Source organism: Pseudomyrmex gracilis, unplaced genomic scaffold, assembly GCF_002006095.1.
Source record: "Pseudomyrmex gracilis isolate BER0280 unplaced genomic scaffold, ASM200609v1 scaffold_151, whole genome shotgun sequence".
NCBI lineage: Eukaryota > Metazoa > Arthropoda > Insecta > Hymenoptera > Formicidae > Pseudomyrmex > Pseudomyrmex gracilis.
In genome coordinates, this window is record NW_018020735.1 from 142,341 (window position 1) to 166,029 (window position 23,689).

At 45.3% G+C, this 23,689-nt stretch overlaps 1 protein-coding gene across 10 annotated transcripts in view; it reads right to left on the reverse strand.

The window, feature by feature from the left end:
* Positions 1-23,689, reverse strand: part of LOC109857226 (tyrosine-protein phosphatase Lar) — a 265,294-nt gene that overhangs the window by 25,368 nt on the left and 216,237 nt on the right. For all 10 annotated transcript variants that reach the window (XM_020433367.1, XM_020433366.1, XM_020433370.1 and 7 more), the window contains one exon: positions 9,822-10,004. In XM_020433367.1, coding sequence (XP_020288956.1) covers positions 9,822-10,004 — 183 coding nt within the window. The remainder of the gene's footprint in view (positions 1-9,821; positions 10,005-23,689) is intronic.

Here is a 23,689-nt window from a genome sequence, read left to right on the forward strand (position 1 = left end):
TTACTTTTACATATCATTTTTATTTATACAGTCAAAATAACAAATATAAATGTAAAGTATTGTGTCAATTATTTGACTTTACTAGTTTGTCAATAAGTGACTCACAACGAATGAGTTATTTTAACTTAAAATTTAGAGTGGACCTCCTGGGACACGCAAAAAATGTTAAAATTAACATTTTCTTTTTTACTGTGTATAAGCGAGCGGAATATTTAGATAGGTATCGCGCGATACCTCGATCCTGCCGTGAAAATTTTCTCCCTCCTTCTGAAAAATGATTGCTCCGCGGAACTTGCGCATTTACGCGTATTAAACTGGTTTTGTTTCGCGCTCGTGAAAAAGCCACGGGAGGTAACTTAAGACTCGGGACTCCCGTTACGGGCGAAACGTATCGCGTCAATTTGTAATTACATCTCGATCGAACGCGTTATATTTTCCATTTTTTTCCAAATTCCTGCTTCCGCGTCGTTTTTCTTTTTTTTCTTTTTTTTTTCTTTTTTTTTTGCGCAAAACTATCAGCTCGTGTATCTCGTTAAAAACTAAAGTATCGCATATCTCTCCGCGAAATTTCTCCGTTTCTCTTATCTCACGCGCGTATCGATGCCGCGGATGGACGGTCTGGTAAATTCGGTCTTTGCTTTACGATACACGAGGGGGACACAACAACGAGGAGACGTGGAATTGTGTGATTTGAGCGCACAATTTTTCACACACATTAAAACAACGTCCTTCCTCGCAAAAAATTACGGACATTGTTTCTCCCTTTGTTTTATTTGCATCGCGGGTATAATGTCTTGTTTTTTTTTCTCCTTTCCTATTAAATAGTTTGTCCTCTCGCATTTTGTTTTTGCGAGACACGCAACGAGATACGCGTTGAATAAAAATAATAGCCGAACTCCCCATCGCGCCGGATCGATCGACAGTGCCACGTGCGCGACAATTAACGATGTTCAACGACACAATAACGAATTTTTGCCGAGGAAGAATCAGTTTTGTCGAGCGATCTCTGTCATTGGTTGAGAGAACGAAATTTATTTATTTAAAAACAGTTCATTCATAACTTTCGGTTGATTTAATTAAATCGAAGTAAATCGTGTAAAATGTCTTCTCGATTCGCTTTAAAATCGTTACGTGCGCGTTTTTTTTTTGTTGCGATTAATAACGTCGATTAAAGTGATACATCGGCGAAATTATTTCACGCGTCATCAGACAGTAATGAATCGATGCGCACACCTGAGGTACAACGTTGTTTTCCAACCGGCTGATTCAATCTTGAAGACGAAACTTCGCGATCGACACGGTCTTGTACGGAAAGTGTCGAATTTTCCTACGGTTTGGAAAATCGCATTCGTTTCCCGCGAAAGCTTCCAGGCGACACGTTTCGCCTGTCAGTAGGCACGGCGACAGCATTTTTCTCAGGTCTCCTCTTTCTTTCTTTCTCTCTCTCTCTCTCTCTCTCTTTCCGCGAGAGATCCCGCATATAATATGCGTCGGCAGACAGAAGAAGAACGTGTGCACACAACGCGCGCCGGGAAAAGCCGGGAAACGGCCGTGTCCTATTTACGTGTTTGCCGACCAATATTGAAATATCTTTCCTTTATATTTAATATTACGGAAGCAAACGCGCGACACGCACACGCGCGAAAACTTCACAAACGCGTTGCGCACGAAATACAACGCACACACAGTGTTTCTCTCTTTCTGTCTCTTCCCCGTCTCATTCCGTTCGCGCGCGATAGCACGCGAGAGGGAGGAATCGAAGGATGAAGCGGGGGATGAATTCGCCGCGCACGGCTCGCTGAATACAGGATTCCATCCGGATAGAATACAAATAGGAAATATGTTTACACTGAAAGCATTTCGAAGTGTGCGTTGCCGCGCGCGCGTGTATACACCAGCCTGCGATGCGTATGTACGTTTGCCGCTACACTTTTTCATTCCCAACGTGCGCAACATTGTGGAGTTTTCACTTTAATTACTTTCGAGTTTGTTTTTTTTTCTTTTTTTTTTTTATTCGCGATATTTTTGACAACCTATAATCTTCGATCGTTAGAAACGATTCGGAGGATTTTCGCGAAAATACATTTCCGCAATTTGTTGTTTTTATCAGACTCCCGGTGAAAAATTAAACGCAGGATGAGAAAAAAAGATGTAATAAAAAATAATCTTTCATTGATAAACTCTTAAATATCGCGTGTATCGTTCGTGTTTTTCGAGACTTTTCTGTGTAGAAATAAACAAATATAAATAAATAAAAAAGAGGAACGTGTGAGGGAGTGAGATCTCATTTTTTCTAATTTGCGAGAAATTCACCCAGTGCCTTGGTGGCCGAATTGGAAAGGTGACCGCACGAAATGCGGGTTTGACTTCTGGCCAAGGTGACTTTTTCGCAATGAGATTTTTTTAAATTTCATAGGGAGAGCTTAAATAAATAATTCATATGCGTGATGCAAGTTAGCGCCTTATATGAATTTTAGAATTTACACATTAACGCGCTAAATAATGTAAAATCTCCAAAATTTCTATAGAGTCTTCTCCGAATCAAATTTTTTAGCAAATTTTTTTCCTAAAAATTTAAATTATAAAAAGGTAGATCAATAAAGCCCGAATCTCTGCTCGTTCATTTGAGCCTTTAATTAAAAGCCAAATTATTCATTTCAATTCGAATTTCCTGCATGTATTACTTTACACGTTAAAAATATATATAATTCGCACGTCAAGCACGTTTGCTTCTCTCCTAATTCTTGATTTAGAATCATTTTTTGTTTGTCCGAACACGCTCTACCGACTCGATAAATCCGTAATTATGTCATCGTACGTCTCAATGCCGATTCGGAATTGCGTCAGAAGGCAGTTTCCGACAGCACAGGTCGGATAGTAAATGCGGCCTGTATTCGATCCCCGAATCAAAGGCACACACAGATGGGAAATTACCGTCGAAAGCAACGCGTTGTGCTAATATAAGGACAATCGAAGGCATTATGCGGGCTGGGTCGGAGCGAGAGAAGCGCTCTGGGCGATCGTCGAGAGGATACGTAGGCGATACATATTGTATATATATCTATAACACACGTATATGTATACAAGTGATACATATATACGTGAGAACTCTTGCGGAAATAACAGCGACGAAATGAGTTTGCGTCAGTTATTTGGGGAGGAGAAAGGAGGTGAGAGAGTTGCGCCTATTCGGATTAATTAAAGTGGAAAGGCGGCGGGGCGTTGCGCTCGCGAACTTCCTATCGCGTGCAATTGCGATTTCTTGGCGACGCTCCAAGCTTTGTTCGAATGTTGTTATACGAATCGCGCGCGATCAGAACCTTCTCTTTCTCTCTCTCTCTATTGAGAATCCGTTGACGAGAGCTGCTGCGCGTTCGTACGGGAGAAAGAGAGTCTTTTGACGGAGCGTCGTTTAAGATAACAAACGACGTGCTTCCTCCTCTGCAGGCGCATCTTAATGCCATGCATGTATATAGTGAAAAAAACAATGACGACGATCCTCGCAAAAGCGAGGCCATATATCGGGTAACACCCGCTCTATTTTTATATTTTTCCTTCCATTTTCTCTCGCTCGCGTTTCTTCTATCGCGAAAAGAGAGTAACTTATTTAAAGTTCCTTCTCGGCGCAGTCGGTGTCATAAGTCAAAGCCTCCTGGGTAAAGACTGGTCTAATGGTCTCGGGAGAAACCTTCCCTCGGGAAGAGCCCGCCGCACGGGCACGGGAGAGGAAGACGGCGCCTTTCCCTCCTCGCAATGGCTGAATACGCGAGGGAGGAAGAAAAGGACCGACCGAGCGGAAACGCGCGCGCCAAGAATTTCAGCGTAAGTGCTAAGCCGGGGGGATGTTCCGTTCTATCTCTCGAAGCTTGTTTCGGAACTTTGTTCCCTTTTGTCGCTCGCGGCTTGTAACGAGAATTTTGCAAATGTCGATGAGCACGACCGCGCGCGCGCGCGCGCACATATACTCCACGTACGCGAGAATCACATCGAGCCCTATTACGCAGCGTGTAGGATTTCGGATTGCGAAACAAACGCCGAGAGTCGCGGCGAGGGTCGATTTAACGATCCGCGCGGCGTTCGCCATTGTGTCACACCGAAGTTGCGTGTGACGCGGTTAATCGGTGCGCTGCGATATCAAAGGTAATGAACTGCAATATGGAGGAGTTTGCAGCCGATTATGTTGCGCGCTCGGGACAATACACTCGCGCGCGTACAATTCGAGAGCTCGTGTAATTGTTTTTCACGACGGCGATGCTGAAAATGAGAATGTCGTAAAGTCCGGAACATTGAACGAAGCTTAATTCAATTCTACTTCTCTCCTTCTCTCCACTTTCTTTTTCTTTCTTTATTTTACTGTCTCTCTCTCTCTCTCTTGAGAAAGAGAAAAAGTAGACCAACATCCGCGACTGAGCGTCATCAACGCGGCGTCTTTAGACTCCGGAATGGAGTCGCGCGTTGGAGTGTATTACATCGCGCTTGTTCCAAAGTTCGGCGCTCGCTCTCATCGAGAGTTCCTCGAGGGCGAGGAAAATTTTACGACTGTTGACGAAGCGCGAACCGACATCTCCACTTTTACATCCTCCCCCCTCGTCTTCTTGTCGTCGCGGCTTTACGAGCGCGGGACTGCAAAATATAATTTAACGATTTGCCGTGTTAAGTTTCGAGCTTGTGTCGTTGCGTTAGCCCGCAAGCGAGCGTAACCAACGGAAAGAGAGGTGAGATTTCCGCCGAGCCGAGCCGAAGAGACTTGCCTTTTAGCGAAACGTTGCTGAAGGTTAAATGAAACATTAAACTGCTCCAACTTATGCGCGCGGCGTATCTAATTAAATTTATCGCGCGCGCCGGTCTCTAAGGTTATTTTCCGGTCGTAGAAAACCGACCTATCGACGCTCGGCTGTGCCTCAACTTCACTCGCGCGAGTTCTTCTGAAAGATTCTTACCCCTCTACCAAATCTTGACGTAAAACAATGTTTTTTTTTTTTTTTTTTTCACGTTAAATTACTCGGTAACAGGACAAAAATTTGTCGCGCAAAAGTAAACTCGACCGTTTCTCTTCCTGTCTTTGATTGAAGTGAAGAAGAGAATAATTTGAGCACACGGTGGATTTTACAATTCTCAAGACGTTTTGTGATTCTTTAAAGCGCGGTACGGGCGACGCGAGGATTAAATTGGGCGCGGTGAAAATGCAAAGAGAATGAGTTTTGCAGTTTCGAGACCGTTTCTGTGTAACAAACGAGGACGGCGACGCTTTGATATCGTTAATGTACATCGCGGATATAGCTATTCCCGTAAATTAACGCAAACAATGGCACACAACCGGGGCGGAGTGTGTGTGCCCGGGGCCTCGCGCGCGCGCGCGCAACGAGTTAAAATTGTAACACTGGCTTAATTCTCGCCGACAATGCGCGAGGGGCGAGGCGCGCAACGCGTCTCTGGCGAATTTAATCCGCGAAGATTTGAATAATACGTATGCACGCGCAATTTTCCCATAATTCTATATTTAACTGTTGCGAGAGTTGATGAGAATACCCCGGCGTGAAAGAGAGAAAAAAAAAAAAACACCCCGTCCCTCCCTTCCTTCGTTCGGCCTTTGTGCGAAATATCTTTAATATTCCGTCTGATGCGCGTCTTTCTTCCGGCGAGAATTCGCCACACGCGCTGCGCAAACACCATTGTTGTGCGAAATTTATCAATTTCCGGACGGAATTAAAAACGTAATTCGCGATAATTTAATAAAAAAATGTTCTCTCGCGCACTACTCCCTTTCGCGCACATTCGGCCGCACTGCGGTTTTTTGTTGCGCGCGACGCGACGCGCCGCGCTTTGTGACAATAATACTTCTTGGTTTTTTGCAGTCAGAACAAACGCGACGGACTTTCGCAGAAATTGGTGCATCGAAAAGTTCAAATTTTATATCGGGAGGGGGGAAAAAAAACCGCGTCGAACACGTCGATAGAGCGCATGTTGTTTTTAGTCCCGTTTGCGGTGGTTTTCAGCTTCCTCCCTCCGTTGCGATACAAGAGGGTGGTGAACGATGAAAAAAAAAAAAAGAAAAAAAAAGAAAAAAACGACGTTGTCAAGAATGCGTCGTCAGTCACCGAGAATTCCCCGGAAACTAAACGCGCGACGTTCCGCAAAGCGTGTTAACAATTTCGCGCAATAGACACAACGATGGGCGCGTCGGATTTTCGAGCGAACTCGCTCTCTCGTTCTCTCGTTTGACGAGTTCAGAGACAGGCAAGATTTACGAGAAACATGCTTGTCAGCGCGCGCGCGCGCGGGATGGAATTTATGAAAACTCTCGTTTCGCACCGCGCGGTCGGCGCTGTTAAAAATCTCCCATTTCTTTCCTCTTCTTCCTCCCTCCCCCATCCCCCCCCCCGTCACAACCTTTCTTTCCAGCGCGTTTCTCCCTTGTTTCTCCGTCCATCCATATTCCTTCGCGAGGAAAACTTGGCGCGCCAGGGTACGCAGAAAGTATATCGACTTGTGATGCACTTTTTGCGATACATTAAGTCGTATATTTTATGGGACGTGCGTATAACGCGATGGCGGCGGAAACATGGGGGATGCTATCGACATTAGAGAGAGCGAAGACGCGAATAAGGGCGCGGAACAGATGACTGATGTGACTCCCGGGGACTTAACCTCTCGCGCTGAGGTTATCAACCCCTCTCTCTCTCTCTCTCTCTTTCTCTCCGTTAAATTACACTTAACTCGACCTTACGACCGACAATGGCGCCGTTAGTATTTCCATTCGACAAGAAGTCGCGCGATGACGAATAGCGTATTGGCGAATGTAATTTCCGGAGACGGCGAGAGGAGAAAGAGACAGAGAGTCACACGATATTCAATACCCGAATACTGATACATGTCTCGCGGAGACAGTCGCGCGATGACGAATTCATATTGCGGCTGCAACGTAGATAGGTAGGTACGTGAAAATAATTACTTCGCTGCGAAATGAAGACAATCGCGTTGTGTTTTTTGATCCCTATTTAATTGAAAATTATTCTATCGCCGCTACTTTCGAATAGCTGGTCGGACGCGCTAGTCGGTTTTAATGAAAATTCGAGAGAAAACTTATCCGCCCTTGTCTCCAAATGAATTTAACGTCATTAGTGTTACTATCGTTAGAGAACGGTACGTACTCGAATCGTAACTACACGTTTAATAGGCAAACCCTCGGCTTCGCGGTGTGGCGAAAACTATAATAAAAGTACGCGCGAATATTCCTCCCATCTAATTACAATAATAATAGCCGCGTAACGGGTGCCGCCTCTCTCTCTCTCTCTCTCTTTCTCCGTCGGGTGCCGAACGAATTTACATAAATGCCCGGCGTACTTCATTATCGTGCGGCTATCGATCGTGGAAACGAGAACGGAACTCGGAAGATCCTCGAATTCTCTCATTCCGTGGATCGCGCCGCGATTATATTCGCGCGATTTTCGCGTCGATCGGATCGGCTGCTTTACGAGAGGGAATCGGCGGCGGCGGCGGATCGAGTTTCGACGACGACGCGGTCGGATGCATCTCTCTCGCACCCGTCGAGAACGAGTTTCCGCCGGTGGGTTTCTTTACGGCAATTTCTAGCAAAATTGCCATATATATAACCTTCTCTCTCCCCCTCACCCCCTCCCGTCGGCGAGGTATCGGTCGCGTAGTTTCGTACACGGCCTCGATGCATACGGATGCGCCGATGGAGTATGCAAACGTATCCATAATACATGGCGGGCGCGCGCACAAGCTCCGCGTGTGTCGTGCGTGTTGCACACACACGCGCCAGGGGAGACGCGACGGCATCTAATGTACACTTTTCACGTCGCGGCAAACTGCGCCGGGCACCGTAAAGATAGTCCGTGGAAGTGCAACGCCGGTATTACGTGACGTGCCGCTCGATAATGATACCGCCACCGCCGCCGCCGCCGCCGCGTGATAAAAACAAAGTGAGCGCTACACATACACACAGTGTACGTTCTCATATGTATGCGCGCGCGAGGAAGAGAGGAAGGGGTGCGCGAGCCCTTGTAGCAAAGCGGCAAAGATAATGATAATGGGGGGGGGGAGGGGAGGGAGAAATGCATCGCGCGCTTTAACAAAACTCCGCAGTGCGCCCTGAAAATTATTCGTTCGCTCTCTCTCTCTTGTCGCGCCCCCCCCCATCTCTTCTGGAAAACGGGGAGGAGGGGCAGAAGGGCGGTATATTATTAATACATTTCACGAGAAGTTTCCCCGCTTAACAACGAGGGGATGCGCGCCTCGTGTACGCCGAGAATATTTTCTCGATTCGATTTACGAGAGCGCAATAAGGAGGATAGACGTGCGATTGAAACTTCTGTGAAAAGCGGTTGTAATAATTCACGTTTCATTGATACGACGTGAGGTGCATGTTATCTTTTATCTCTCTCTCTCTCTCTTTCTCTCTCGCGTATGAGCGGATTACGAAACGAAGCCATTTGTTTCTAGCGTTGAAAAATAAACGCCGCAGTACTCACAGCCGTGCGCGATACGCGCGCGCGCGTTTGTTTGTTTTTTTTTTATATTACAAAATAGAACAATTGGATGCAGATTGTTGCAACCGAGATTTCTCGTCGAGACGCGCGAACGTACATTTGCTCAAGTTGTCACGAGATTTCCGCTCGCACAAAGAGAGAGATTCCGTATAACATTTTAACGCGTGTTCCCTAGCTAGATCCGCGGCCTAATGTAATGTCCATCCGATGGATCTCTGAACTAGTAGCGCGCGCACACGTCAAGCGCGACGACATACACAGTAGTCACAGCGACGCTTTGATCGGACACGCAACGTTCCTCGAACTCTCCCTGAATTTTAAAACAACGAGGATACGTGTAGCGCGACGATGTAAAATCGACTCTCATCCTCGTTTCACATACGCTTGATTATTGACCGTATTATCGCTCGCAGAGTCGTCGTGTCGCGCAAAGTGCAACTCGAAACGAGATGTTATCATCGAGAGATATAACAACCACTCGAACGTTTCTCTCTCTCTCTCTCTCTCTCTCTGAGCGAGAATTGCGCGATATAACACGGAGAGGTATAATCCTCCGACGAAATGCGGAGGGTTCGTCAAACGCATTATCGCCGGTCGTCCAAGATCGAGAGACCGATTAGTAATCGCACCCAGAATGTGTACGGATCGCGCTAAGCCGGATCGTTAAAGCGCATATGCGACGAGGCGCGAGGGTGTTGCGAGAAACGCGCTTTACGACAGTCCGTTTATGAGCGCGCGCGTATGATCGGGCACGAAGTGCGCGCGCGAGTACCCGACACTGCGACGGGGGCCAGGTGCGCGCTCTCGGCAAACAAGATGGATGTGCTGGATGTTCGCGTATCGCGTGACCACTCGATCAACGCCGCCGCGAGTTGACAGTGACTTACGCACCCGGAGCACTCAACGAGATATGACACGCGCCACCGACGTCCGTGGGGGGCCCGTCCCATTGTTACCTGTCTGTGTATCCGCCAAACACCCTTAATCGTTCTATCTTTCATGGCTTTTGTCATCGTTCGATCGCGCTCACGTACCTCATATTTCTCTTCCCGCGCCCTCTTGCTCGCGCGACTTCATCATTATCATCTCCGTTCCCTCTTATCGGCCTACTCTCGTCTTTTTACAAAGTGTGTGTAAAACTTTGGTCGAGATAACGTGGTGTTTATTTCGGCGTCGGTAATGCTTTTTCGCGTTACGAATTGCGTTCGAGCTTCGCCGTCGTTTCGCGACTCGAAGATCTCTCGGCGACGATGTAGGTAACATAACGCGCGCGCGCGCGCGGTAATTGACAGCTGGCTGGTTACTTACCGGATTCCAGAACCGTGTATCGTGGATTTGACGTGTCGATAGGCAGATTATCTCGCACCCAGGAAATGATGGGCGTCGGGGATCCGACCGCCGTGCAAAGAAGAACCGCGTTGTGGCCCATCTCAACCACCTTCGTCGTTGGCGCCTGAGTGATCATCGGGAAACCGATCGGTAGATTGTCCGCTGTCAAAGAACAGAATGTTTTCATTTCGCTGAGATACTTTGATCTAATATGCAGTTAAAAAAAGAAAAAAAACTAAATAAATAACTCACCGACAAGAATAATCGCAGTGTAAAAATACACAGACGAGGATAAGAAAAAACCTAAGAAAATTTTACGCGAGAGTGAATATTGTGATGTAAAAAACCGGAGGAATCATGACTCAACTTGAAAACGGGGGAATAAACCGGGAGCGAAATGTAAAATAAATAAACGCGGTTTCGCGAATAAAATAAACTTCGCTGCATATTTCAATTATTACGCGCGCGAGATATGGAATATTATTATTTCAAATTGTCATCTCTCTCGCTTTAAGAGTCGTCGGTATAAATTAAATTTCTTAAATTATTTACATATATGTATAATGTATATGTATTATTCTAATACGATTATATGTATTATTTATACATACATGTAGAATATATATACATATAGAATTTATAGGAATTATATTACAAGACAAATAGAGGAACAATTATATTATAAGAAATTTAATTTGCATTAAATTTAATATGGCAAACACATGTAACGTCAATGTCAGTTGGAGAATGGTTATAAGATAATAAAATACACACACGTGGAAATTCAGCGCACATTGCGTTTAGAGAAGACGCGAAAAACGTCAAGATATTTGACGTGCAACTGACGTCTTTTGCATTGATACGAGAAGAAGAGTGAGGCAACGTGCAGTTCGTCAATTATACACACTGGACGTATCGTAAGATAACTTTCGAAAATCGTAGATACATGCGGCGAACCGGTCTCGCGGGATCGAAAAGTTCGTAAAAGCCGACCGCCAGGTCTCTCGCGCCGAGACGCTGATACGATCGGAAATCAGAAGGCACGGGAATTCAACAAACCGCCGCGATAGTCTTCCTTCGAATGGATTTGCCGAAAAGAGAGTCAATCAACTTGCTTAATTGACATTTTTGTTTAATGTCAAATGTAATTGACAGGAGAATATAGGAAGAGACCTTTTTGCGAAAAGTTCACAATCGGTGTCACTTTTGCATATTGTTCTATTAATGAATATATTTCCGCCGTGACACGTGTAATGGGTTTACAATAAACTCATTTGCTCGATGACAAGAAGATACATTGGGTAAAAGAAAAAAAAAAGATCGAATGCGTGTCACAACATTGTATCTCGGAAAAGGAGGCAATATTCGCGAAAAAAAAAAAAAAAAAAAAAACGACGTCTCTCCATTATCGAACATTCGCGGAGGGATCTTAATAGACTATATGTATACAAAAGCCATATCGACGATGCGGTCTGATCGATATCCAATTAAAAGAGTCGGCTCGACAGAGGAGGCGCGTCAAAGGAACACGACGCGCGAGTCGTGCGTGAAGTTCGGGCCCCGGGGCGAGCGAAGAAGATTAATTCGACCTGTGTTTCGCGGTACAAGGTGATCCCGACCCACATCGCGCCCCGTTCTTCATGTAATTACGACGGCGCCACATTAATCCTTTGGGTGGAACTCGCAGTTAAATCTAAGTTGGCGACCCGAAGTTTCGACGCGAACAACTTCGCGATTGTCTCGTTTCGGCACTCGTACGTACGAGACAAATGAAGAACGGAAGGTCTAAACCTTGAGATGTGATTTAATAAACAATCTTCTCTAAGAGCGCGATGTGGCTCTTCACGTCCTTCAACGTGATCGTCGCTCGTGGGAGGAAAACTCGCGAAATCAAAGATTCAATTAGCAAAACTTGGAACCGATTAAAAGAGAGAGTTGAATTTATTTTAAATTGCGTATTTAGTTTTTCTTCTCCTCCCATCGAGAGAGGAGACGTCTCTCTCTCTCGCGACAAGATAACAACATTCGAATTACACAATCTACGAACGGGACAGCTCTATAATTTTTCCAAGTTTTAGCTTTCTGTGGTTAAAGTTCCCGGGAGAGGCGAACTTGAGACTTATTACAAGGCTCACAAACTGGGTGAAAGTTCGCCGTAAGGGCGCGATCAAACTGCAATTACCGCCAACGCCTCGGGGCGGCTCTTAGAAAGTCCATCTTTCACAGTCTCGTCAATTACAAGAGCAATCGGAACTCGCGGACGAAGTTAGCGGTTGAGCAGTACTTTCGCAGTATTCTGATCTACTTGCGCACTTCTTACATTCGCACAAATACGTTTTAAATACAGACGTGCAAGGCGCGTAACTTGCTCCGAGCGCTGAAAAGATGTTGTGGGAAGAAAATTGGAATAAAAAGAAAGATCTCTCTCTCTCTCTCTCTCTCTCTCTCTCTCTCTCTTTTTATCTCCAAGATCACTCTTTGTCGGATCCTGCTTGGCACACGGCGATTTAAACGTGCATTGCAAATCTTGAAAACATTCGAGATGACAAAATCGATAGAGAGAAATCGCCGGCTGTACAAACACGCAGAGAGATAAAACCGCGTCGCAAATAGGTCCCGCAATTTACTGTGGCTATTTGTTACCACCACAGTCGCACACACAGTTGCAGCAAGAAATTCGTTGTTATTCTACGAGTAGTTGTTTTTCTCTTTCTTTCTCTTTCTTTCTCTCTCTCTCTCTCTCTCTCTCTCTTCTCTCATTTCTTTAGCAGAGTCAAACTCGGAACAGAAATTCGCGTGCTATTATGGCGGAAGAGGCCGCGAGAGAGAAGAGTGACGACTCGACAACCTCTCGGACTTTCTCAGGGCAGTTCCTTCTCGCCCATTGTCTTCTTCCGCAGCGTCGCTTCTTTGTCCTCGTTATCGTCCGAGTTATCCGGCAAGCGCGCGCGCGCGCGGCTGCGCCAATTATATCGGCGGCCGAGGAAGAGCGCTTCGCGGTCGACAATAGAAATCGCCTGCAGACTTTCCGCGGTGGCTCCCCGCAGCCACTTCCACCTCTTCTACGCGCTATCACCTCTTCTCTCGCGCTATATCCTCTTCCCGTGCTTTTCCACCGGCGACGACAAACAATACAAGCGCGTCCCCCCCGACGTCGACCGCGACGCGCGTTGTGACGACAACAAAGTCGTCGTCGAGCAAAGCTATTGTCCGCTCGGCGATCCGGCCATCGCGTTTTCCTTCGTGTTCGAGGTCGTGCGACGACCATTATACGACCGGAAAACGGCCACGACAACGACGACGACGACGACTATCACCAACCACCGCGATTCTTCATAGAAGACGTGATTTTGTGGGAATTTGTCTTCCTTCTCTTCCGCGTTTTCCTTCGTACGACGTTCTTTCAACTCTAGTTTCTCTTCTTTATTCGTGATTTCTCAGCCGCGCGCCACTTGGCTATGCACGCAAATGCGCGCGGCGTAAAAGCGCGAGTATGATGGACCGGGCGCGCGTGGACGAGTTATCGCGTCCGGGACACGCTTCTGTCCTTCTTACTTTTCCTTGTTACTATTCCCTTTTGCGACACACTTCGCGCTGCCTTCTCCATCTCTCTCTCTCCCTCTCTCTCTCTCTCTCTCTCTCTTCTCATCTCTTCGCCAACGTACATTCGCACGTTGAGGTTTTTCTTCTCTGCCGTTACATTTGGATTTATGTCTACCGCAATGCGATCGTAAGACCTCGGCGCGTTTCTCGCGCTGGAAGAGAGAATCTTTTCAGAGAGATTCGTTCTCTCGCCAACAAAAGACAAAAAAATAAAGATCTCTCAGATAATATATCCGCTAACCCAGTTAGCCGCACAACGAAAACTCACATTTTTAATTTGACAGTGTCTCTATATACAAATATGATAAGACACGTAGCGAATCTGACTGTATAAGACGATGGTTTTCCACCGCTTATTTCCGTCGCTCCGAATTTTTATTCTTCGCCAAGTGTGTGATTCAATGTAACAATAAATCGAAGTAACAAAAACACTGACAAACGTAAAGGGTAAAGAGTAAATAAATAAATAATCCGCCTATATTGCGGTTGTTTCTTTTCCGGATGTTTCCATCCAACAAAACGTTGACGAGACGACAATTTGTTCGTTTTACGCCCTTTCATTCCTTACATGTATCCCTTCTCTCTCTCGTGCGGATTTAACGGGTTCACTTTGCGTGCGCCGCCTGAGTGAAACACAATTGAGAGAGAGAGAGAGAGAAAAAAAGAGAAAGAGAAATCAACGCGAAACGGTCAGGCTCAAATGGCTCGTAGTCGTCGTCGTTTTATTCTCGTTCTTTTTAGATTCGATGCGCGTTTGTACGAGAAGAGGAGATCCTTTTATCGTTACTTTCGGAGTTTACGTCTCTCCTGTGTCGCGATCGTAAGATTTTTCAGGGTACATCCGGCGAAAAGTGAGCGAGAAACGAACGACGCGCTCTCTTTCTTCTCAACGACTCGTCCGTGAAGGGCTTGACCCCGACGAAATGGTCGGTGGAGAAAAAAAAAAAGAATCTCTGACTGATCTCTTAGCACCCTCATTTTTACGACGTTACGCTTGTGTTTCTCTCTCCCTCTTGATGATAAAGAAATTGTTTTCCAAGAGGGTCGAAAGTTAAAGGATTCAGCGACGTCGTTTCATCGGGAACGAATGACGCGTTTGAGTGCTTCTTCGGGGATTTTAGTTGACTTTAACCCCCGTCCGAACGACCCCGCGAAGCGCTCCGGTTTTGTGTCATGAACGGCCTTGTCTCGCGCGTAAATTTCCGCGCGAAAATTCGTGCGAGCCACAATTGCATTTGCGCCGCCCATCGGCGACGGCAAATATTTGCTTCAGACAGACCGCGGCGAAAACGAATATAATAGAAATAAATCGTAATTTTAACTGTTTCGCGTATTTGATGATCTCCCCCCCCCCCCGTGTTTGATGGCCGAGCAACAGGTGATCAATTCGTCGAAACGCTCTTTTCCGCATTATAATTTAGTTCATGCATAATTGATAATCGTGAGGCAAACGACGAGCGATCTATCGGGGGAGGGGGGGGGACAAGGGCAAAATGAATTTACGAAGAAATCGCTTCCCGCGAGATAAATCGACGACGGGGAGAAAAATCGGCGATTTCTTTCTCCGAAGGATCCGACGAATCGGGAGAAGTGAGGATCTCTCCCTTCGCAAGTGTACGCACTCGAATCCGTGAAATATCGACGGCTCGCACGACGAGAATCGGGTGAAAACGCGTGCCGCGGAATCGTTCGTCGCGCGAAAAATTCTCTTCTAAACGTCGCTACGTTACACAAAGAAATGTATAAGAGCGTAATCGCCGAGAGGAACTCAGCAAAAAAAAAAAAACTCGGAATCAAACCGTCGAGATATAGCACGTCGAGAGAAAACGCGAGGGAAAATAATAAATTTCCGCGTTTCGTCTTCTTCCTCGTCGAGAGATAGCGTATCGCCGCGATGTAATACAAAAACGTGACTGGCGTCGAAGTAATCAACATATTTGAAGGGGAAAAGCAGCTTTTGCCGCGAGAGAAAGAGGAGGTGCGAACACACTCCGACACGAAAATCGATAGGGGAATCGCGCGTACATATATATGTGTGTATATATATATATATATATATACCTCTACCTTCTTTTCCGACGGTTGAGTCGAATCGTCTTCGACTTTTGTAATCGGAGTCGCAAATACATACTTCGTCAGGGAGTAACTCGAGTAGGAACGCGCGTGCAGCATCTGGAAACGTCATCTCCAGAGACGCGCAGCTTCCAGACTTTACGACGAACGGGGGACAGTTACGTATACGCGATGCTGGAGAGATCCTCGGGTACACACATATCCGTAACGGGGCTTCTCAGGCGAGTTCACTTTTTCCGAATGCCACTCGGAGAAACAAAAATATTTTGCATATTTGCTTCGTAAAAAACATGCTCGCGTAGAAAAATAGAATATACACTCGTGGCGTGTTTTGAAGCTCGCCTGCAGTTTTTGAAATTGTTGATTGCACGTGGTTTTTTTTTTTTCTGTTACTTTGAACGTTTTTTCAAAATGGTTTTTTCTCCGACCAGAGAGAGAGAGAGAGAGAGAAAGAAAGAGAATTCCTTCTTCTCATCTCGGCCGCGCGAGAAAAGCAACTACGAAAATGCAATCGGACGCTTCCGCGCGCCGCGCACAACTCTGTGAAATATTCTGCCAATTTACTCCCGCGTCCGAGAGAGAGAGAGAGAGAAAGCTCTTCTTCCTCTCGCGATCTCTGTATGTTGACTGGTTGTGAAGTTTCTATTCCCGTGGAGAGATACAAGAAAGTAACCCGGGGCACTTTGATACGTCTTGAGACACTTGAGAAGTTGCCGGATGAAAGAGTGACAGGGCTGGATGGGGTTCGATGGGGTTGTGCACGGGTTATACGGGTTGAGAACTGCCACGAAGATTTGCGTGCGGGATATCGGGATGGCGACGTAGAATTTCCATCTACTATTGGCTTTCTCAGAGGGAGGTCGCGGGTAGGTTCAATTTAGACGGGTATACCAGATATGGGGGGAAAACGACCTCATTGCGGTCTGCAGGGAATATTTTCCGCGCATAGGAAACAACCGCAGACCGATGGTAGTTACGTCAAAAGTAAAGAAAACCGAAAATGTGTCTCGATTATGTTATTATATTAGTGCTTTTATACTCTGATATCGTTTTTGTTTCTTTACAATTTTATCAGTTATTTGCAATGTGAGAAAATCTATTGCAATTAGAAAAGAAAAATTTTAAAAATAACATTAGACATTAGTAAAAAATTAAAACGCGTAAAATAATAAATCTTCGCCGTGCTCAGAAGATATCGAATTCAAAATCGGTAAAAATACTCGAGAGAATTACCCAAATTCAATCTCTATCTCTAATTGTTAACATAGTATAAACGTTTAATTTTTAATGCACATGTAACCTAATAATAGAAAACGATGACTACGTTTGATATAATTTTTAAGAATTATCTTTGTCAGAAAGATTATATTTTCGAAATCGTTGAACATTTTAGCGCACGTTCGATCATCAGTGTGTCGGATATTATTAATTCGCACGATTTCGCGATTGCATTTACATTCCTCGCTAAATTATGACGGGGCCAGGTCGCAGCGTAACGAATGATTCAGCAGATTTTCCGTCACGCCCGTGACGGCGAATGCAGTCGTGTGTGTTCTCGTAGTGATTGCGTCATCGTCTAAAATAAAAATCATGTCCGGTTTTCGCGAAGGGGGGAGAAATTAATCGCTGTCAATTCCAAGTGAGAGCGCCAATAAAAGAACGTGCCAATAAACCACGTGGGGGATGAAATCCGCCGTAAAAGTCTCATGCAAATGCGCGTTCATAATTCAAAGTATATGCGGCAATGCAGCTGCAGGCGTACCTTCTGGACACGGATGCTTATATATGAGGTCTTCCGGAAATCCGGCACACTTCGTATATTTCTGCCAAGTTTTTTGCGATAAAATTCACAATAACTATCGTTTTTTTTTCTTTTTTTTTTTTTTTTTATCACACCGGTTTCTTTTTCAAAATCTCGCGTCGAAGTAAAAGCGCGATTAAAACTTTATTAAAAACACAAAATTCTTTGGCTAAAAAAAACAAATTTCGGTTCGAAATATTTTATAATCTCGTCTCGCGTGATATGGGAAATTACTGACTTGTGCGGTGTTGAAGGAACAAATTAACTGTTGCGAAGAAAAAATTAATTTTAAACTGAAAGACTTTGTTGAAAGACGAGAGAAGGGTGCTTTGTACAGGTGAACTCCGAGACGCCTTGTATGCGCTCTCTCAATATATTGGCTTCACGTCATCTCGAGAGAAATCGATCTATGTGCAAAATTGCCCACGAGTCGCGGTGAAAAAAAAAAAAATCTCTCCCGAAGAATCGATGCAAAATCGAGGGAAACGTCACAAAGTGAAAAAATAAAGTGAAGAAAAAAAAAGACGAACGACAAGCAATCGAAAGAAATCATTTAAAAGTTCTGAAAACGGTTTCACTTTACGCGACACAGTATGAAAATATCTTTCTAGAACAGATATCATTATTTTTAGCGCAATTTTTATTTCTATACACACACACACACACACACATACGTATATACATATACTTTGATTGTATGCGCGACAATAGGTACGCTCTCCACGACGATTACTGGTTGAAAAAAATTCGCGTATTATCCGCTTGAAGAGAGTCACTCGCTCTTTGCGCTAGTTTTTTTTTTTTTTTTTTTTTTTTTTTTATCTAACTTTAAGAGAAAGAACGAGAGAGTCGGAAACGCGTGGTAAACTCGAGGAGTTAAAGATGACAAGCGCCTCTCTCTCTTTCTCTCGGTAACAACATTGCGAGGAGAACGCGCGCCGAAGTAACACAAGTGTAACGTCACAATTTTAATGAGACCTCGCGAATGACATCTAGTGTCTCTCTCTCCCTCTCTCCCTCTCTCTCTCTCTCCCAGGTCTTCTCTCTGGTATACTTACTTTTCTCGGGCACACAGGTTAGAGAAAACCCCGGGACTCTCTCTCGCGCGCGCGTGGTGTGTAATCGCTTCGCCAACAAGTACGTCGGCGTCGGGCGTCACGCTAGTTAACTTCATTAAATGAAGAAGCGGGGCGGCGCCGGCTACATTACCGGGATATAAAAGCTTGTCTCCTGGAGTTGCACTAATGTCCCGATGTCGGCAGCAGGTGGTATAAAAGGATCCAGGACACAGAGGGATGGGGGAATAGAGAAGACAGGGGGGAGGAGGGTCAAACAGGTTTGCAATATCCGAGCTATCCTCTCAATGAGTCAGCCCCTTCTAACGTGGCTTCGCATTCACCAAGTTTTGGTTTCGAGTGGCGGCTCTTAAAAGAGATTAGGCTTTAAACGACGATCGGGTGAGAGGAGAAACACCGGGGAAAGTTATTGTAAATCGCCGTTTGATCTCGCGATTAATTTCGGCCCCGGAACTGTATACTACACATATGAAAAGTGTCAGAAGTACCGCCAGAAAATCAAACGCGAAGATATCAATCGCGAAGACACATCGCGATCTCGAGAAATATTTCATTTCTGAATACTCCTGTCTATTTCAATAACAAATTTCACTCCGCGTGTCTCACAATTGTGTGACGAAAAATAGAAACAATATTAAGGGATTAAGTACACACACACACACACACATACGTGCGCACAGTGTAACATCTATTCGTCGATTAATTAAGATCATTTTGTAGAATAATAATCGGCGCACAGAGGCGATCTTCTGGCGGAATTATGAGATCCAAGTGAGGTGAGGTTACACAAAAGAGGATTATGAGGGATGCGAGTCCTTTTCAAAGGAATAATTACTGTTTACGCCATCTTGGATTACCGCGATTATGTTGCGCGACACGAAATGGACTCTTAGGGATAAGCCCGTGTCACAAATGCTTTCCCCTTCTTTTTTCAAGGCGAGCTTAATGAACAGCCGCAACGTGTATCCCAAAATATTTCATTTTAATCCCGACTCTACGAGGGTGAATATGCTTTTCAGTTCTCTCTCTCTCTCTCTCTCGCGCGCGCGTACGGTCTCTTAAAACAATAAATCGCACGTGAAATGCCGCAGTCGCGTGAGCGAAAACAAGCGCCTGAAATTAACGTCGTCTCTCAATTTAATTGGCGGGACAGCTATTGACGCGCGACTCACTTAAAATCGGCCGGTATCGAATTTTGTATCGTATTAAGCCGCTTGTCACAACTATCGGAAAGGCGAGCGCAAAATCTGTCACAATAATACAGTTTCGATGTAAAAGTGGCGAATCGACGTTATCGATGGTAAAATAAATGCGGAGCGACAGACCGTTGGGGGCTACATTGGTAGTTAAAGTGCAAAACCTCGTACGCTCCCCGATATATATTCCATAATTTCGCGGGAAAAAAGTGAGAACGCGCAACGGAAACTTTTCGTTGTATGATTTCCCAAAGGCCGGCTTCTAAATAGGTATCGAAAACGACGAACGTGTTTATTTTTTAATACCTCCGGGAATTTTCCTATTCAACAAGAAAGGAGTGTAGTCGAGATAAATAATTCAACCTTAATAGTCTTGACGAGTAAACAGCAAATCATAAGCAAATCCGCGCGCCGCGATGCCGTCGTCGCTTTCACAAATTCGCAAGTGACTGATATCGTTAAGATTAAACTAATGAATAATAAAATAATACTTTTGCGTGAATTGTTGTTCGGGCGAGATTCTGTCAACGGTAATCGTTTGTTTCGTAACTCTCGACGACAAGCAAATTCGAGCGCGTTCTCCCAAACAATGTCGGCGCCCTCTCTCTCTCTCTGTGTACGCGCGGAGATGCTTTGTATGTGACGCACGATAAGGTGCGCGATTACGGCCGATAATTTCATTACGGGTCGAGACTCCGCTCGGTTACGACGGTAATTAGGGAACGCAACACACAAGCTGCTCCGTGTATTACGTGACACGCCCGTGGCGTATTCAGGTCGAGATGTGCGGACCGCTGAATGCGACAGACGACAGATCGAAGATGCATCGCTCGACGTAGTCGGGCCAAAGTCATCCCGATGCGCGGGCCCGTTATAATGTGCTTACCGTATCACAATGACGAGCAATTAGTCGGCTAATTGCAAAGAGGAAACCACGTTTCGCCGTTCTCCTCTCGCGGTGTTCAATAGGCCTTTGTGTTGTTTACGAGCGAAACTACAAACTTTGTTGCCGGCCGTTTGATGCCGCGCCGCATTAAACGTGACATTATGGTTTTTGGAATTGTTATTAAAATCTCATCGCCAACCTTCGCACCCTCGATCGAAAAAGTAACGCGCGCTCCCGAAAACGAACAATCAAGAGTTTGTTATTTAATGTCAAGGAAAGCTTAAATCGTGTACAAACAACGTTTTCAGTTCAGCTTCACCACCGCAACCATTAAAACTCGAAAATTATTCATGCAAGTAGGATATTTTTGACATTAAACGCCGGTTAACAATGAAAAGAGCACGGAGTAGAATATATATACATATATATATATATATTGCAGACTAACGCGGTTAATTGTAGAAACTCATTGTAAATAGATTCGTGCGCGGATTAAAGCGGCTGACTCGGCCGCGTTGAATCTCCGTCGCACGCACCAGCGAGAGAGAGAGAGAGAGAGAGAGAGAGAATAAAGGATTAAAATTTCTGAACATCAAACATACATTAGTCCATTAGCGAATTAATTCGTAACGGGCGCGTTATAGAAAACGCCCGGGATCGTTAGTCAATGCCGCGAATTTGTAGGTTAGCGTGATAAACGTGCACGCGACATGTATATGCGCGTACATACACACACACACACATACAGTCGTGTGATAGACACGCGTGTGCGCGAACGCGTGAGTGGAGTTTTGGCGGACTCGGTTAAAGCAGACTCGCCGGCTAATGGACGTCCGGTATTTCGCGGTGAATTAAGCTCCGAACGGGCCGAGAGGTCGACACACTGCACCGCGGCATCATAGCTCGCTAGAGAGAGAGAAAGAGAGAGAGAGAGAGAGTCGAATTTCCCCGCACACATCTCCGTGGGACGCACACACCGATTACTTAAATCTACAGAGAGAACGTCATGTGTCGCTTACAGACTGTGTTACGGCCACATCATGAAAATGAAGAGTCATTGATGGTCCGGTTGGTCGATCATAAACATCAAGAGTCATATGCCGCTGCGCTGAATCCGACGCGAGCCCTTGAACGAGATTTTCTGTTATTTTTTTTTTTTTTTCCAAATTCGTCGAAATTTCTCGAATTTCGTTGGGCGCGAGGAAAGGAGAGATTATTCCGAAATACGTGAAACATTACACACAATGACGTTATTATATAAAACTTTTTGCGCTCGTCCGCAAATCGTGACACAGTTCCGCACGATATCGGCGACACTCGATCGCGATTTTTTTTTTCTTTTTTTTTTTCAAGAGAGCGCCGTGGAGTTTCCCAGCGATCTCGCGAAAATTAATTTATCACCGCGATTCCACGGAAATTCAGGTGGAAATCACAACGGAGGGACGGAGAGAGTCGAAATCTCCGTTTTCGCTAAGCTGCTGAGGGAGTTAATAAAACGCTAAGCTGCGAGGGACTTAAACGGGGATGAAATCTACCGGGGAATATATATCGGGCATCGTGTGTGCGCGCGCGCGCACGCGAAAAATCGTATGAATTAGAGACATTGTCGTTAATATCTTCGCAAACTTTTTTTCGCGATATTGTTCGGAACACTCGCGCGCGTTTCTCAACGCGGATCCTGGCAATTCGGTCGCGGAGTTATGGACAACGTTATCTCGGACGGTGTTAATGAAATTTGCGGATCATGGCTTTTCCGGCCCCGAACGCCCAGGCCTTTGTCATACCCGCGACGTGGCACGTTGATAACGCAGTCGCTTGCGTCACCCGGTATAACGTCGTACACGAAGTTACATTGTACCTCCCGCGGCGGTTATATAATTGAGCTGTTATCCTCGATAGACTCTCTTCTCAGTGGGCGCTCAGGGGAGGGTAATCATTTTCTAAAACTTCGCCCTCTTCACCCGGATCGTATAACGCGTGACGAAAAATGAGATCGCGAGCAAGAATGTATTTCTGCGTTCGTTCTCGCGAGCGAAAAGGAAACGAGAAGAAGACGAGAAGTGTCGTAATTAAAAGAAAAATAAAAAGTTCTCACATTTGTGAAAATTTTTATTTATATAAATTAAAAAAGGCATTTGGACCGAGAAGTGCGCGTTTGGAGTCGAATATATTGCACTTATTGTTGCCTCTTTTCCGCGTTGCCGATTGATTGATTAGTTGATCGAGTCGAATCGAATCGGTAAGATCGAGAGAGTAAATAATGAAAAGCGATTTTGAGACAGTTCGTCGTATATGTAGAGAAAATTAAAAACGTAACTAAAGTCACAGGAAAGAGTAGAAAAACAACACGTGAAAATAACGTGACTGTGTGTAATTTATATTATATATAACATTAAATAATACATATTATACATATAATTTATTATATATTTATAATATTATACTTTATATTGTATTATATGTATTATATACATACTACAGAGTAATGTCACTGACCTCCGCCGCGCGATTTTGGCGGGATCACTGACCTCGGCCGCGCGGCCTTGGCGGGGTCACTGACCTCGGCCGCGCGGCCTTGGCGAGGTCACTGACCTCCGCCGCGCGGCCTTGGCCGGGCACTGACCTCGGCCGCGCGGCCGCGGCCTTGGCGAGGTCACTGACCGCGGCCGCGCGGCCTTGGTGGGGGCGGGGTCACTGACCGCGGTCACGCGACTTTGGCGGGGTCACTGACCTCGGCCGCGCGGCCTTGGCGGGGCACTGACCTCGGCCGCGCGACCGCGGCGGTGTTACTGACTTCGGTTACGTGATTACGGTATATATATATATATATATATATATACATATTTGCGTATGTGTGTGTATTATATATAAATATAGAATATTACATATAATATATATAATATTCTCTTTTTTACCCTTTTCCACTTCTCTCTCTAACTATTTTTTGAGTTTGATTTTCATGCGTTATTTCTGACATTTCTCATATGTGTATTATATGGTTTATAAGACGTATATACTATCTGTCATCGCGGTGACAGGTTGTGTTCACTGACAACACGTTAAATTAAAATAACAATAGCGTGCGCGTAGCGCGCGCCTGTGTTGTGCTAGTCGGTTGTAAAAAAATCGCGAACTCTTTCCAAGACACCGTACATTAATGTCGCGCACGTGTTTTGTCGTCGATCTAAGAACAAACGAGAGAAACTTACGAC